Source organism: Hippocampus comes, unplaced genomic scaffold, assembly GCF_001891065.2.
Source record: "Hippocampus comes isolate QL1 unplaced genomic scaffold, H_comes_QL1_v1.1 scaffold151, whole genome shotgun sequence".
In the NCBI taxonomy this organism is placed as follows: Eukaryota; Metazoa; Chordata; class Actinopteri; order Syngnathiformes; family Syngnathidae; genus Hippocampus; species Hippocampus comes.
The window spans coordinates 523,059-539,427 of NW_017805591.1; the positions used below are offsets into that span (position 1 = coordinate 523,059).

The window sequence follows — 16,369 nt, forward strand, 5'->3', positions numbered from 1 at the left end:
CTTGGTGACTAGACTCATGCAGGGTTGACCACACCTCTTACCAAATTCGGCTGGCATAGGCTCATGTTACTCGCATTAATGACAGAAAAGATTGATTGGATAGACTTTCATTGGGTCTTCTTATTTTCACAACATTAAATGTGTGAAATACTGTAGATCACTGTACATGCGGCATTGTGGGCAGATATAAGAAATACAGACTTTCAGAAGTGATGCAAACATTTCTTGGGGTGTATTAATTTAAATTCAGCACTGTAAATAACAATAGTGGATCTCTTGTGTCAGTCAAAAGTGTTCCATGGTAAAGTAAGTGTGTGCATCCAGTGTGTGCATTTACACGAGATTCTTGCAGGTCTCGTCGGTATAATAAAGGGACACCAAGTTTTGCATGTGTTCGGAATTTTATTACAACATTTCTCTTATAATGTATGACAAATAAGAATGTGAGCCGAGGTTTGCTTTATTGTCAAACCGTGAACTAGTTACCTACCGTTCAGCACAACTGCATATCAAATTTTACAAGAGAATTACAAGTAAAAATAATTTAAAATGACAAAAGGGCATCACAGAGGATATAATTGAAGCATTTTACTTAACTCATTCACTCCCAAAAGACATATTTATATGTCTTTTCACACGCCACACGTTCAACCCCAGATACTTTTTTTTTTTTCAATTTTTCCAAGACTTAGGGTAAAAAAAAGGGAAAAAATTGGGTCTAGAATTGGCTGGTACTGAATGAGTTTTAATAAATGATCATACTCACATTTTTTTTTCTACAATATGCTTGTCGATGTTATCATATCCGCATGAAGAGACTCACTGCTGTGGATTTATAATTTGTGTCATGACTACCATATCAAGGTCATTTCAAGTGAGCATCAAAACATTTTGTGGTATGCTTAAAAAGACACAACCACATCATTGATGAAATGATTTGGGATTATGACAGAACATTAAAGTAATATGGCAAACCTATGAGAATACTGACTTATACAAAAATTTTGTCGGTGTTTTGGCACAGGTCATACCCTATATTTATAGAGAGTGCAGCTTTACAACCGATTAACAAGTAAACACTCTGCATTTTTGTGATTTTGTGTATGCCTCCCTCAGGAATGCCAAGAACACAGCCACTTGCTTCCCTCTGTTGTATGAGCGTGAGGGACAAATACGTTTTATTTTTTTAAAGAGAGACAACAAGGAAAGTTTCCAGCGGGTGGAAGGGCCTCAGTAGTCATAAGCTGTGAAACAGAAACAGAGGCGCTGTTACCTGTGGCTCATGAAACAAAGAAGAGGAGCATGCAGTCCACTTCGAAATGAGACAGGACCGCCGGTAGGATTTTTCATGCAGGCATGCAGTCACACCAGGGTGGCCTTACTTTCTATCGTGAGGATACAGGTGCTCGCCGCAGTGCCTCGGCTGTTCACCGCCTTGCACATGTATTCGCCCTCGTCCTCAGGGAAGGTCTCTGGCAGGTAGAGGCAATACGTCTCCCCTCTCTCGATGTACTGATAGTCTTCACAGTCTTGGAGCATCTCTCCCTCAAACCACCAGGTCACCTCCGGCTTGGGCTCTCCGGTGATCTTGACGGTGAAGCGGACGGGCTCCGAGTCCACCACAGACTGGTTTTTGAGCGGTTTCTTGAACCACGGGGCGCCCGACCTGGCGTGGTCTTCGTCGTCCTCATAGGAGCCATTGACGATGCTCGCCTCATCCTCGACGTCATCCTCCTTTTTCTGCAAGTGGATGAAACAAACAATTACCAACCGTCAAAGCATTTATGATCAACAGATCTCCTGCGTGTGAAAATGGTACCTTTTGGAGGGCAGCATCGATCTCCTGTTGTTCGAACTGCATTCTCTGTAGCTTCTGCTCTTCTATCCTCCTTTTCTCCTCATCCTCTCTGGCTTTGGCCATTTGTTCAAACCTGGCTCGCATGTCCACCTTCTGTTTGAATGGCGTCTCCTCACCTCGCGGCGAAGTCATTTGGCTGACGTCTTCCTCCTACAAAACAGCAAAATAGGGACACTTGCTGAACCCCTTTTTTACTGCTGTACGACTAATATAGACACCCTTCGATTCCACACTGAGACAGTCAATTTGTAAGCAGGGACCAGATCATCATTTCAGTGTTCATTCTTTTTGTGTCATTTTTGTTTGGTGTGGTATGAGAAATTTCAAACATCAAATGAGTGTCTGCGGTTGGCAAAGGTTGGGAAATATTGGTCTGCATTTTGCCGCAGCTGTCCATTTTCTTGATTCCATTTGTCCCTTCTTGGAGAATATTCATCTCCAATTGTGACAAGAAGTAAAACATTGTATTGGAGATACTCATCCTCAAGTTATAAGTCTCACTTGATCTGATGTATGATTGAATGTGGGACTATTTATAACAGGGTAAAACAACCGCTGCTAAGCAAGGTAAACTGCGCTTATTTGAGTCGTTTGTGCAGGAGTGCATGCGAAATCGATTTAGAACATGGGCGTGTCCACGTCTCCATACAATGTTTGTGAAATGACCTCACACATACGTTATTTGTAGCAAGCTAACGTACGATAGATCTTGTATGCGTTCATACCTCCAAGAACCGTTCAGCTTCTCTCTCTTTAATTTCATCATCGGCAGCCTTCCTTCGAGCTCGCTCCATGTCAATCTTTTTCTGAATCTCTTCTTCAGTCAGCTGCTTGATCTTTTCAAACTTGGACTTCAGGTTCTTGGCCTGGATAGAGCCCGTCCTCTTTAGCTTGGTCAGCTCTTCGTACTCACTATTTACAACATAGGCGCTTTCATTCACTTCTTCCTGTGAAATCCAGAATGAATATTCATTAGCGTTCCTTCTACAGTACCTTATGTTTGGACAAAAGTATTGGGGCAACCAGCTATTCCAGCTGCAGAAAACGTATTGAAAATGGGAAAAAATATTGAATTTGTAGGTGTATATTTTTGACTTTGATTGAGGCTAACCTCGCCCATCTCTTGTCGGAGTTGTTCAAACTCCTGCTTCTCCTTCTCCAGTTTCTGTTTGCGCTCCTCTGCCTTGCGTCTCCTTTCAGCCTCCTCCTTCTCCTTCAGCAGCTCCTCAAAGTTCATCTCCAGTTTTCCTGGGTGTAGCGCCTCCTGCGATTCTGTCCTCTCTAATTCATCCTCGTCATCTAGAACCTACACACATGAATAAAATAGACAAAGTCAGACATTCTAAAGCAGAGCACCTGCATTGGATTTTGTTCATTTTTTCTGCCAGAAAATACATAGACATAGCTTTGAAACAAGAATAACAGCAAGCACATCGTTAAGTCAACCAGTACAGGTGCATCTCAATAAATTTGAATATCCTAGAAAATGTTATTTCAGTAATTCAATTCAAAGAGTGAAACTCATACACAGTATGATACATTTTCACTCAACACAGAGTAAAGTATTTCTACTACTGAAAAAATAAAACAACTACAATATTTGACTTTACTGAGATGCGCCCGTATTGTGCAATTTATTTTAAAATGCTCTCATAACAATGGCATCATCAGCAGTGCATCAACTAATACGCATTACTTATTTCCCGTCTTTTGTGAGCCACATAAAATAATGTGGCAGTAGAAGTAACAAAAAAGCATATTTGAGTAAATTGCTGCATAGGTCAATGATGAAACTATAATCATCATTTAAATCATGAACTTCAAGCAGTGTAAACCTTCTAGTCATCCTTCTGTCACTGTGTAAAAATGTATTGTATGCTGTTAAGTAAACTGGTTTGTTTGTTTATTTGATTTTGATAAAAAAAAATTCATTTCTGTTCATTTGGGGTAGAATGTATTCGAAGTTTGGTAGAAATATCTTACTGTTTCATCTCCAAATGCAGAGTTCTCCTCATCCAGGCTGGGGCTCTTAAAGAAATAATTTGGACAAGGGAACAGCAATCCAAAATCGACCATATGAGCCCATCAGAATAAAACACAATAGTTAGTGGGAAATGTTGAAACAGGTGTTAGTTTGAAGTACATTGATTTGAAGCATGTTGACATGACTTTGGAGTGTTGAATTTGGCCATATACAACCATTAGTACGAAATGAAAGAAGTCTTTCTGCTCGTTTCCAGAAAATGGTTGTAGTTTAGAAAGCGAAGCTGTTTTCTGAATCCCTCCCTAGCCGCAAACTAGTGCCCTGTATACAGTAGTAAGGAAGCCATTTTGTGGTACTGTTCAGATATGTAGGGATTATCACCTAAGGTGCTCTCAATGTATTTGACAATGCACTTTTGAAAATAAACACTCAATGTAGTGGAACACATCACAAGGATGGATGGACACGAAGTGCTTTGTCTGTATTCATTTTGTAAAATACACTCATCTTAAAACAATAGAATTCATTTATTACAGAAAGTAAACTAGATGACGTTGATCTGGTATGTTGTAATTATGAGAAAGCAAGGACAAATTTAACAACGCGCTTGAGTAGTGTTTGAAAGTAGTTCATTTGAGTGATGAATGAATTATATAGTCCACAATATAGAAAATTCCTTTATAGTGATACAGGAGAAGGGAATAAGAGACTCATTCCAAACACAGAAAATAATTTTTGGTCGTGAGGACTCACCATGCTTTTGCGTGCCTCGGCAAAGAGCCTCTTCTCCTCTTCCAATCTCTTCTTGGCCTCCTCCTCTGCCTTCTTCTGCTCTTCCTCTCTTCTCTGGCGCTCCAGCTCCTCAAAACTGGCACAGATCTTTCCAGGTTCACTGCCCTCCAAGTTCAGTAAGGCCATCAGAGCTTCGTCATCCTCGTCGACAAGCTGTGTGACAATGCAAATGAAATTTAAGAAAAGAACACCAAGACATATTTGGCTTACACATACTTAGAACTATGGTGAAGAAAAGGTTTAAACAAAACTAATGCAAAGAGTACGGAAAAAAACGGAGATGAGATGTTGCTACCGGCTCGCCTTGTCTGTTCTAAATCATTCCAAAGGTGTTTGATGGTCAGATTCTTTATGAAACATTTGTGCACTAGGACAAGAAAGGGGCTCTTCCCAAAAAGAAGTATAAACACGGAGGCAAAGGTGTGCGATGATACCAGAGAGAATCAATATCACTTTGATAATACTTTAGTTGTCATCAGTTGCAATACATTTTTACCATGCTCTTTCTGGCTTCAGCAAAAGCTCTTCTCTCCTCCTCCATCCGTCTCTTGGCTTCTTCCTCGGCCTTCTTGCGCTCCTCTTCGACTCGTTGCCTCTCAAGTTCTTCAAAGCTCAATCTTAGTTTTCCAGGTCGGAAATCTTCTTTGTCATCCGGAGATGGTGCCTGAGTGCCTTCCTCATCTTCTTCCTGGAAAGACGTAAACAGGCTGCAAGCATGAGTTGACCAGGTAGAAGATATACACTCACTGGGGATAACATTAGAAACAGCCACTTTATGAGATCTTGACCAAAACTTTTGAACTGTGGTAATAGTTTGCTCTTCCCATCATCCATCCATTTTCCGATCCGTTTTATCCTCACAACTGTTCTGGAGCCTATCCCAGCTGTCTTCGGGCAGTAGGCGGGGGACACCCTGAACCGGTTGCCAGCCAATCGCAGGGCACACATAGACGAACAACAAATCGGCATTCACAATCACATCTAAAGACAATTTGGAGTGTTCTATTAACCTGCCATGAATGGTTTTGGAATGTGGAAGGAAACCAGAGTACCTGGAGAAAACACACACAGGCACAGGGGAGAACATGCAAACTTCACACAGGGAGGCCGGAGCTGGAATTGTACCCAGTACCTCTGCACTGTGAGGTCGACGCGCTAACCACTGGACCACCGGGCCGCCTGCTAATCCCAAAATGTTAAATAAAATAATCAAATCTGTGTGCGTGTGTCTGTGTGCATATGCGTGTGTGTGTGTGCGTGTGTGTGTGTGTGTGTGTGTGTGTGTGTGGGTGTGGTGCGTGCGTGCGTGCGTGCGTGCGTGCGTGCGTGCGTGCATGCGTGTGTGCGTGCGTGTGTGTGTGTGTGTGTGTGTGTGTGTGGGGTGCGGTTGTACGCCAAACTATAGCCACATTAGCCTTTTCTTTAATGTATTTTTAGTTTGAAGGCAAAGTGATGGACATTTGATAACAAAAGATTTTGCACAAGGTCATTTTGTCAGGCCTGCTGGGGAAAAAAATCCAAACAACAACAAAAAAAAGACAGTTAATTGCTTTGGGAATATTTACCAATCCCAGGCGGGCCTCCTCAAAAGCTTTCTTTTCCTGTTGGAGGCGCCATTTGGCTTCCTCCTCTGCTTGCTTTCTTCTCTGTTCCTGCCTTTCCCTCTCCAGCTCTTCAAATGTCATCTTTAACTTTCCCGGAGACACCTGTACCTTCTCCGCGGGCTTATCCTCTTCCTCCTCAAAAGAAAAAGGTGAGAAGGAAGGTTTGAAACTTGCTGTACCAGCAAAGCTTGAATATTAATTTGTGTTTGCGTTCCAACCTCTGGGACAACCGAGCGCCGCTTGGCCTCGCGGAAAGAGCGTCTGTTTTCATCGTAGCGTCTCTTCTTCTCTTCCTCTGCTGACTTCTTCAGCTCCTCTTCTCGACTCTTCTCCATGTCCTCAAAGTTCATTTTGATTTTGCCTGGAGCTCGTGATGACTTCGTGGGGACAACATGGATCAGGATGGTGTCATCTCCTTCCTGTAATTCACCGATTTTATCATCAACCGAACATGGCACCTGAAATATTGTCTTTAATACATTTCCTCAAATTCCATAAGACGAACTACGCGAAATCACCCCATAGTTCATTTTGAGCATGCTAGGTGGATTATATGTAAACAGATGAATTTGGCACATGCAGTGTAATTGATCAAATCAAAGCTAAATTGCGATGGCTGATTTTGTGACTTAACAGGTGCAAACGGCAACGCAGTGTGTAACCCTGACAAGGAGGCATCTGCAAAATGAGGCAATGAGGAGAATTGATCATTTCAGATCATGTTGAATGTTTTGAAATGCCCAAAAATTTATCACAATGCATCACATATTCAGCAATGCAATTTTGGTGCTCCTGCATGATCCAAGATATGGCTGGAGCCAGTCAGCTATGAAAACAAAACTGGGGACTGCCTCTCTCTAAGCATTTTTTTACACAATGTCATGCAGGACGGACTCTCTGGAAGAGTTAAATCCAACAAACCATGGCTTTTATGCAGTCGGTGGCTTCACCAAACTTGTTGGGGTAATCGATGTAACTCAGAAATATGTTCGTCTTCCACTTATTCTAAACTAAGCTTTTCAATTCAATCTCTTTTATAATAACAATAATAATACATTTAATTTATAAGCGCCTTTCAAAACACTCAAGGACACTTTACAATCAAAACAAGAACAATAAAACCACAGAATTGCGGGTGAGCAGCGGCAGCTTTTGCACATTTTGCACTTGCAGTGCTCTCCCAAATGTTCTGTGGTGAAAACCATTTGCACCAGTTCAAACGCAGAACCCTCTTTTAAATAAATGTCCACCACTTTTCCACCTCTTGCATGTGCAATCTCTTGCGAACACAGAGTTGAGCACCCTCTAGTTGGGATCTTGCTAAAAGTTCGCAACCATGGTTTTGTGGCACCCAAAACCATACCTCTATATAAACAGTACCTGTCGCTGCACATTTATCGAGTTCTGTACCAAAATCTAATGGTTGAATTCCTTAGCTCATGCTCGAAACCTCCAAGAAGCCTTTTGGAACTAAATATCCTGTTTTCGCATAATACTGGTAACTAACTAAATACTGATGCTTAAAACAATACCTCAACAACAACAAAAATGTTTTGTCCAGATTTGCACCAAAATCGAATGGTTTCTTCAGCAGCATATGCTTTTTTACCCACCACCGACTTTTCCTGATGTGGTCATTTGCAGTGTCTCAGCATGAGTGCCAGTCAAAGATAAGAGTCTAATTTCGGTCACACAGTAAGGAGGTCTACAGCCACCAGGAGGTGTGAGAAACAGTTGCCAGTCATATGCTGTCTACACCTGGCAGCTCTGCGAGAGTGCTGCTCCACTTGTTTCTCAATGACCAGGTCAACTCTAAGCAGGACACACATGAGACAATAATAGTTTAAGCTAAAATTGGATGTACAAAACAGTCCTTGTGTGTGAAGACTCATGAAAGCAGTCTGAAGCATTTCTTTTTGCATCATAAAAATGAGTTTGTTTGGGCGACTTAAAAAAAAAAAAAAAAGCAAGAAAATTGAGTGGTGACAAGAAGGAAGAGTAGGTAGGCTCAATGGTTCTGTTTGTTAAATAAAACCTCTCTTCTTGTTATTACCTCTAAAAAGGCAGTTGTTTGAACAGTTTCTGCCTGCGCGATGAAACAACAAAAACTTAACGGTTGGATTGTCAAGTTGGTCACTTTACAAGCCATTTTTTCTATGGTAAAAACACATTTTTTTAACGATAGAACCTACTGTCGCTATTCTCATGAACGTGTTTGCGATATTGTGTACAGCTGTAATCTAAGACAATGTGTTGCTGAACTATAATGAGGTCAAAGGATGTTTATGGCATGTAATCACCTGTCTGGCACCATGACATAACCATTGCAGACTGTCTGAAGGTACAAAAACCCACAAACATATGATCTGCTTTTGCTGAGAATTAATTTGCTTTTTACGATGCATCTACTGTTTAAAAAGTATGTCGAGAGAGCCATTTTTTGTTTGAATCTTAAAAGTGATTTTAAAGACATAGAAAAAAATGGTGTGTTAAATTTACTCTATTTTATTTCGTCAAGTGGTTGCACGAAATAAAATCATCTGGGTCCAGACACATTTTTTTAAGGAGACATCGACTTAAAAAATGTAAAATTAGATTTTTTTTTCATTGTAGCTCATCCAAGTAACAGCAGAGGGTTATGTGAATCCTTTTCTGCTTCCCAGCTTGTAAAAGCTCCACTTTCTCAATGTGTGCTTACCTCAGCTGCCTTCTTCGCCAATTCCCTTTTGATTTTGTCTTTTTCCATGTTGTCTTGGGTTTCCCTCCTTTTTCTCTCACATTCCATCTTCTTCCTCTCCCCCTCTTGCCTTTGTTTTTCCATTTCGGCAAACTTTCCCTTCACACTACCTGAGGATTCAAGAAAACAAACTCACATCTTAAAACTTCCAGGTCCCGCTTCTTTTGGCAACCGAGTGTCTCACCTGTTATTTTGGGGACGTAGGATTTCTCCACCTTTGCCGGCTTCACTTCTTCCTCCTCATCGCTGGAAGCAAGAAGTTCTTTTATCTGCCGAGGATCAGTTGGAGATGGAGTGAGTGTTTACACTTTAGACGGGATCATCTCCACGATTGCTCGGGAGCCATGCTGCTCTCTGCAAGAACAGAAGCCTAATCCCTGATAATAAGCGGGTCATGTGACCTGCAGGTGGGTTTTCGATTGGGCTGTTGCGCGGCGAGCAGATGAGCATACTGTGTGTGTCCAGTCAGGCCAGTTATGATGGGCACAGGACATGGATGTTTGTTCTGCTCGAGTATCGCTGATAATCTGCTCTCACCCCAGTGCATTAACGCTTTTATTTCACCACCGTCCGTCTCATCTCCTTGTCGTGGTTGACAATTTGAAACGGTCCTTGATACAGTACGTTGGGTGCAAAATAATTCAAGGAGAGCTTGATTTGAAAGTGGAACAATTCGATACGGTTCGACTGAGAAGGATTATGATTCGATTTGACATGGTAGGCTCAGTTAGAGAGTGTATGATGCAATGACTTTTTTCTGTTGTGATTTTACAGACATTTGAATGAACGGGCCAGAATTGTAGATGCGGCATTTCTTTCCAAGACATAATTTGGATATGCATCTTAATATATTTAAATTGATTTGATGTGCTTGCATCTTGTTCATCAAAAATCGATTTTCTGATGGCTATTTTCATTTTTCAAATAGTAACACTTACCAAATTACTCGTGAGCTATTTTCAAAACAGGCCCTTGGGCGACTAATGTGGTCACTGGGGTGCCAACAAGCACATTCAACAAATCTTAGCTTTGGCCATCCACACAGTAAAAATTGGAGCTGAGAGTTTACATGTTCAAGTTTTGTGTGGCTTTTCTCCAGCTACTCTGGCTTCTTCCCACATTCCCAAAGCATGTATGTTACGTTCATTGAAGGCTCTACACAAGCTTTATGGCCATCGCACTGCTCCTTGTGCAGAATAACATCACGTTTGCATGATCCATGTAAAATTTTTCAGCACATGATCTGTTACTGTTCCTGCAGGCCTGCTACAACAACCGTTGAACACACCAAACTCCTAAAGCCAGGCAAAGTTTGTCTGGAGGGCTGCACTGGAACTTAGCGCCAACAAAAATTGCTGTCAGCTGGACAACCATGGGAAAGGGAATACTAAGATAACAAAAACTGCAAAGCCTATGCTGTCAAATGCTACTGATGGACTCAAGTCTGTCCGAATGACACCTAAAATAAGACAAGAAAGAAAAAGTGGAGGGGACAGTGACTTTGGGGATATCCTATGGAATTACAATCATTAAAATAAGGGTCTGATTTCAACTCAGGCATATGAGAATGTATCACCAAAACATGTTAACAGAGAGCAAAGAATGTGTGTTATAAGGTATGTTGCGGCCTGGTTTGCGAGCCGTGCCTCTTCCATCATACCATGCTTGTCACACTTGCAGGTTAGTGGGCTTATCGGGCTTTGACCTGCTGCTTCCTGCGGTTCCATTCCCTCTCCTTGATGAACTGCTCCTTCCTCTTTTGCTGTTCGTCCCTGTTCCTCTGCCTGCTGCGCTCCTCCCTGGCCTTCTGCATGGCCTCAAACTTTCCCGTCACATCGCCCTTGTCTTTGTTCATGTTGGGCACATAGCTTCTGGCCACAGGTTTTCGGGATCGGAGCAGTTTCTGTAGTTTAATAACGGAGGGGTAAGAAACTTGTGAAGCTGAGCGATTGGTTCACGTGAATGGTAATAACTTCTATAGATGTCTTACCTCTTTTTTAAGCATAACATCAGAAATGTTATTTTCTTCAGTTGTGTCAGGTGGCGCTTCCTCCTCCTCCACTTTAGCGGTTTTCTTTCTTCTATTCTTATCACAACTAGCCTTGTCCTTTCCCCTGTGTTCCGTGCCGTTCACATGTGCCTCGCCAGCCTTTTTCTTCTGTGCGTCTGGCGTCTCGCTCTTCTTCTTCTCATCCTTCTGGCTATCTGAATTGCTCACGTATTCCTTTTTACGTGGGACATCTTCCTTCTTGACCACGGCCTTGACCTGCGCCACCTCAGCCATGTTTGGATCACAGTGACAAGGTGGTTTTAATGTAAGCTGCATAAAGAAAGGAGGATGACACAAAAAGTGAAGACTTACTCGAGTAATTGTATTTGGTGCATCAGGTGAGAAAAGTACCGTTTTTTTTTCTTTTCTACAGGTTCGTTTGTGGAGCATGATTTTTCAGTAAAACACCACCGTTTCACCAAAGAGAACTGCCCCATCCCCCAGTATGTTGGGGGAAGACTTCAATAGTAGCATGGTGCTGGCTGCTATTTATAGCTCATTTTTAGGGCTGCGCAGGACGTGTGATCATGGCTATTTCAGATGAGTGATAGGCAGTTGCACAGAGCTCACAATGGCACCCACATGTCGCCCCACAGGCCCTTGACAAAATGGCCAGACAAGATGACCAAAGACTGTCGGTCAGCAATCACTAGAACCGCCGCTGTTTATCGGTGTCCTTAAATACCTTGTGCCCAAGTATGAGGATCATTGTGTGGTGAGATTGCTCATAAAAAAAAAAAATACTATTTTTCTGAAGTTAGGCCCTAATATTTTAAAGCATTATTGCATACCTTCCATGCTGTGGGCAGGTTTATAAATATAAATAAATCCGATTTTTAAACTGACTATTATTGATTGGTTAGGATCATTCGTGTGACTTTCCATATAGCGAGGCCTATGGAATCCATTCAGGAGCTACCAAATCTGATTTATTGCTCTATTTAGGGTCAAATATAATGCCTTCGTATAACCTACAACCAAATATATTAACTATGTAGAATCAGAACAGTATCGTTTCTAAATGGAAACATAATTTGTTGTAGAAGAACACATCCTTACAAAAGCGAAAATAAAACACAAGTACAACAATAAGCTACAATTTTTTCCACCATGAAGGCCTGCTTATGGATAGCTGCTCTTTAAATTCAATTTTACACAATTTTAACCTTTTATTCCCCTCAGTAATAAAACAAAACTGTAACTGCATAACACGTATATTCCACTCAAGTGTTAAATTTGAGTTTTGTAGTTTTCCTTTGCCACAGAAACATGTAACCTGCGATACACCCGGAATAAGATGAAATAAGGGAATTACCTCTTCGTGGGTGTTTTTTTGTTTTGTTTTTTCCCCCCCAAGAAGAAAATAAATAAATAATCCTCAGAACTCGTTCGTTTGGAGCCAAAGGCGTCCAGTCCGGTGGTGCACAGAGGAGTGGAGTGGTCGCTGTTAATGACGTGCACTTTCCATAAAAAAGTTGGTGACTTCTCGTGGACACGCATTCCACGCTCGTTCGCGCTTCAGCTGTTGCCTCGCGCGCGTGCACGCCGATGGGCTGCAGTCGCAGCTGCAAAAATACGTGGACCCTAAAATACAAAATACACCTAACTGCGCCCTCGGATTGTATGTTGTTCATATAAATAATGACATTATTATTATTATTATTATTACTTGGTCTAAAGTTAATGAGCTAAATATTGTATATGATGCACAGAAAGACCCCAAACCATCAATAAACATATGAAACGAATTTATTTCTGACAGAGTCACTCAAATGAGTCATCATTATCTTTAGCTAAAAAGACTTTACTATGTAACTCTTGGATAGGATTCCATCGATTCATGCAAATGTACACCTAATAAAGCATCTATAACATTGCCTACTTAAGAAGCATTTCTTAGACAACCCTGCTGATGTACCTCATTCAATTCTGCAAATATACCTAAAGTCCATGCATAGACCTTTTTGAGGATTTATTATTATTGTTATAATTGTTATGATTATGATTATGATTATGATTATCCATCCATCCATTTCCTATCCTCACGAAGGTCGCGGGCATGCTGGAGCCTATCCCAGCTGTCTTCGGCAGGAGGCAAAAGAAACCCTGAACTGGTTGCCAGCCAATCGCAAGGCACACATAGACAAACAAGCGTTCACACTCACACTCACACCTAGGGACAAGTTAGAGTTCTCCATTAACCTGCCCCGCATGCTATTGGAATGTGGGAGGATACCGGAGTACCTGGAGAAAACCCACGCAGGCATGGGGAGAACATGCAAACTCTACACAATCGAACCATGCACCTCTGCACTTTCGGGGTGTTGACACGGCACACATTTGCATCGGTGCTGTACCGATGTATTTAGTCGCGATATATCTTACACCGGTGTAAATTTTGTGGAGCGTTCATACGTATAAAGCTGCTTACTAAAGAGAAGCGTGTTAACCCCGGCGCAGCCCCACTTGCGTTCACACGGCAGTTTCTGCGGCCGTGCAATAGGATAGTAATAATACGGAAATAAAACATGCGCATGCGTAAAGTGTACTTCCTTTTCCATGCCTTGTTTGTGACATATCGAAAAACCATGGTTTATACTTCTCCAGACAAATTAACGCTGTGGTCTATCACACACCGTAAAAGGATGAGAGAGAGAAAGGAAAGAAGCGCAAAATACCCAGGATGCAAGTTATGCAATACCCGTATGTAATCAACTCTTCTTACGCGTAGTGAGTCTACCCTTGTAGCATTCACATGTCCCATTTTATATCGATGCTGCCCCCCAAACTAGCATTTACTCCGGAGTAAATTTTTAAAGCAGGGTTAAATTTGCTCCGGTATACCTTTGTATGTGTGAACGCTTTGGGGGGGGGGGCAGCCCTGGTGCGACACCGGAGTAAAAGTTGCCGTGTGAACACCCCTTCTGAGGCGGACTTGCTAGCCAGTTGTCTAACGTGCTGCCCTGTAATTTTTTTAAAAATTATTATTATTATTACTACTACATTTATGAGGCAGTACACATGATGGGGAAAAATAAAATGAAATTGCCATGTATGTTCCTGATGTGCGTGGTATACAGTAGCTACTTGACATGCCCAACGCGGTACACCACACACATAACAATATCGCCACTGACAATAAGGAGTCTTTATCCAATTTAGATGTCTGTCGTCTTACCAAGAGTCACCTGTGAGAAGAAAGAAGTAAAAATGCTAACTCTTAGCTTATCTGGTAACTAGAGCACCTTGTGGTGGTTTCTATTTTCGTCAGTGACTTGACCATGTTATAAAATCACCCAACACAACCAGATGTGTCTATTTAGGTTCAAATCAGAGCTCCGGCCTCCCTGCGTTGGGTTTTCCCAGGTACTCTAGCATCTCCCATATTCCCAAATCAGGCATGTTTGGTTCATTGAAGGCTCTAAATGGCCAAGTCAAGTTCACTCATTTAGCTTTTAATCACGAAAGAGTATCAAAGGGCTTAACAGATGACTAGGCTGCAATGGATACTGAGTGGGCAACACTAACTACACTAACAAGAACAGCATGAGAACTATAAGGTATATTGATGAACCATTCATCCACTGGTGCTGCCCAGCCAAACAATATAAAATATAATCTAATAATATGGTCACATCCTGCCAGAAACCTAGCCATCTGATAGGTGATTATGACAGTGGGTTCAGGCAGTCAGTGAATTAATTTGGCATGGATACCTAATGGTGTACTCTAAAATATGGTTTGTATTATTCAGGGTGAATTCACTGGATTGAATGTTGTTTCTTGGGGAAACCCCAAGCAGGTCAAAGCTCCAGCTAATGTGTACTTTGGGAAATTTGAGAGGCGCGACAGTGAGAACATGAATTTATATCTACAGTATGCGTGATTGTATTATTAAATGTTATGATTTAAATTTGGTGTACTGCCTAACAGCCAGAAAGTTGTTTTTTTTTCACACCTCTTGAGGTTTTCCCCTAGTGTATTTGAAAGTTCATGCCTGGCTCTGTCTTGCACTCTTTCGGGTCCAGTGGGGCATAGGGGATTACAAGGCTGCGGCTTTAAATAGTACCACAGCTGTGGAAACTAATCAACACTGTAAGGACAGCTAAACTGAGTCACACTGGGCTCTTCCTCTCAGCTGTTGGAGCACAACACCAATAGGACTCACATTTTCTTCTTGTAGTGGTACAACCCACCCACCCACACACACACACACACACACACACACACACACACACACACACACACACACACACACAAACTCAGTTGGTCAGGAGTTTACAGGAGGCTCTTAAGGATGGACACACCAGGTGTTTCAATAAATATCCGCGCCTGTCACAGTTAGGATGAGTTATCAAACACCGTAAACTGTAAAAATGGAGGGGGTGGGGGGGTTGACACATAATCGCTCAGTCATAATATCCACCTTTTCTCATGCTAACACCATATTCAGTATGTTACAATATTCAGAACGATGCAATATTCAGAAATACCTCTTTGGTCAATAGAAAGTAGGGGGGTGGGGATGTGTTCCAGAGTCAAACAGTCACCATCATAGAACTTCTATTCACTGAAGAAGTGATAATTTCAGTAACATTTGGTATGTGTAAAGATGTTTACCACAGGATTAAAAAAAAAAATTGGCACATATTTATTTGTGCCCTGCGATTGGCTGGCAACCGGTTCAGGGTGTCCCCCTCCTACTGCCCGAAGATGGCTGAGATAGGCTCCAGCACCCCCCGCGACCCTTGTGAGGATAAAGCGGATCGGAAAATGGATGGATGGATATTTATTTGTGATCTATCTACAGGTAAGTGTAATGATGGCCATATAACCAGAAATGGAACATTCAACATTATTAAGGATGTGGTTTATTTCAATGTACACACAGTGGTGTCATTAGATACAAGTTCAATTCATTCAATGACCTTGCTTGCAACTCAAAGCATTCATCACCTTTTATCGTTGAAATGAATCGAAATGCTGTTCCAGCCAGAAAAAAGAAAACAAAGTTTGTCATGTGGTTTTGAACAAGAAATATAGCACTCTACAATATGGTACTTCATGAAAACATAGGATAATGACATAATTACATAAAATGTAAAGAAATGAAACAGTTTTGGCCACTTTTATTTTTTTTGCTTCACTTCACTGGACATTGTGACCACCTTGGCCATGGAGCCGGTCTTAGCTCCTCTGTAAGCTGCAGTAATAATAGTCATGTTTTTTGCAGAGGATAAAGAGTATACATGTGTGATTATTGCTATACAGTATTATCTGTTCACATGCTGCTCCACTTTTTATGACGCAGATGCTATTTGTAGCTCATGTATTGTGTTTCTCA

General features: G+C 41.6%; 1 protein-coding gene across 4 annotated transcripts; it reads right to left on the minus strand.

Annotated features, from left to right (window-relative positions):
* Positions 1-1,137: 1,137 nt before the first annotated feature.
* On the minus strand, positions 1,138-12,474 carry nexn (nexilin (F actin binding protein)). Of its 4 annotated transcripts, none has more exons than XM_019880163.1 (15): positions 12,341-12,474; positions 10,966-11,295; positions 10,681-10,878; positions 9,160-9,244; positions 8,937-9,085; positions 6,457-6,657; positions 6,200-6,370; positions 5,131-5,322; positions 4,596-4,787; positions 3,842-3,886; positions 2,970-3,164; positions 2,584-2,805; positions 1,820-2,008; positions 1,383-1,740; positions 1,138-1,244 (listed from the first exon to the last, which is right to left on the minus strand). In XM_019880163.1, exons 2-15 carry the CDS (start codon positions 11,257-11,259, stop codon positions 1,231-1,233), a joined length of 2,505 nt encoding a protein of 834 aa, XP_019735722.1. In that variant the 5' UTR covers positions 11,260-11,295; positions 12,341-12,474; the 3' UTR covers positions 1,138-1,230. The 4 variants fall into 4 exon arrangements, with proteins under 4 accessions (XP_019735722.1, XP_019735721.1, XP_019735720.1 ...); XM_019880162.1 differs by having other exon boundaries at positions 6,200-6,373; XM_019880161.1 differs by lacking the exon at positions 1,138-1,244 and having other exon boundaries at positions 1,363-1,740; positions 6,200-6,373.
* Positions 12,475-16,369: the final 3,895 nt, after the last annotated feature.

Excerpts from the sequence above, each read along its gene's own strand:
- nexn (XM_019880161.1), bottom strand. The coding sequence starts at position 11,259 with ATGGCTGAGGTGGCGCAGGTCAAGGCCGTGGTCAAGAAGGAAGATGTC. Across the intron at positions 3,887-4,595 it reads CCGAGGCACGCAAAAGCATG|AGCCCCAGCCTGGATGAGGA; the intron begins GTGAGTCCTCAC and ends TATTTCTTTAAG. Across the intron at positions 2,009-2,583 it reads AAGCTGAACGGTTCTTGGAG|GAGGAAGACGTCAGCCAAAT; the intron begins GTATGAACGCAT and ends GCTGTTTTGTAG.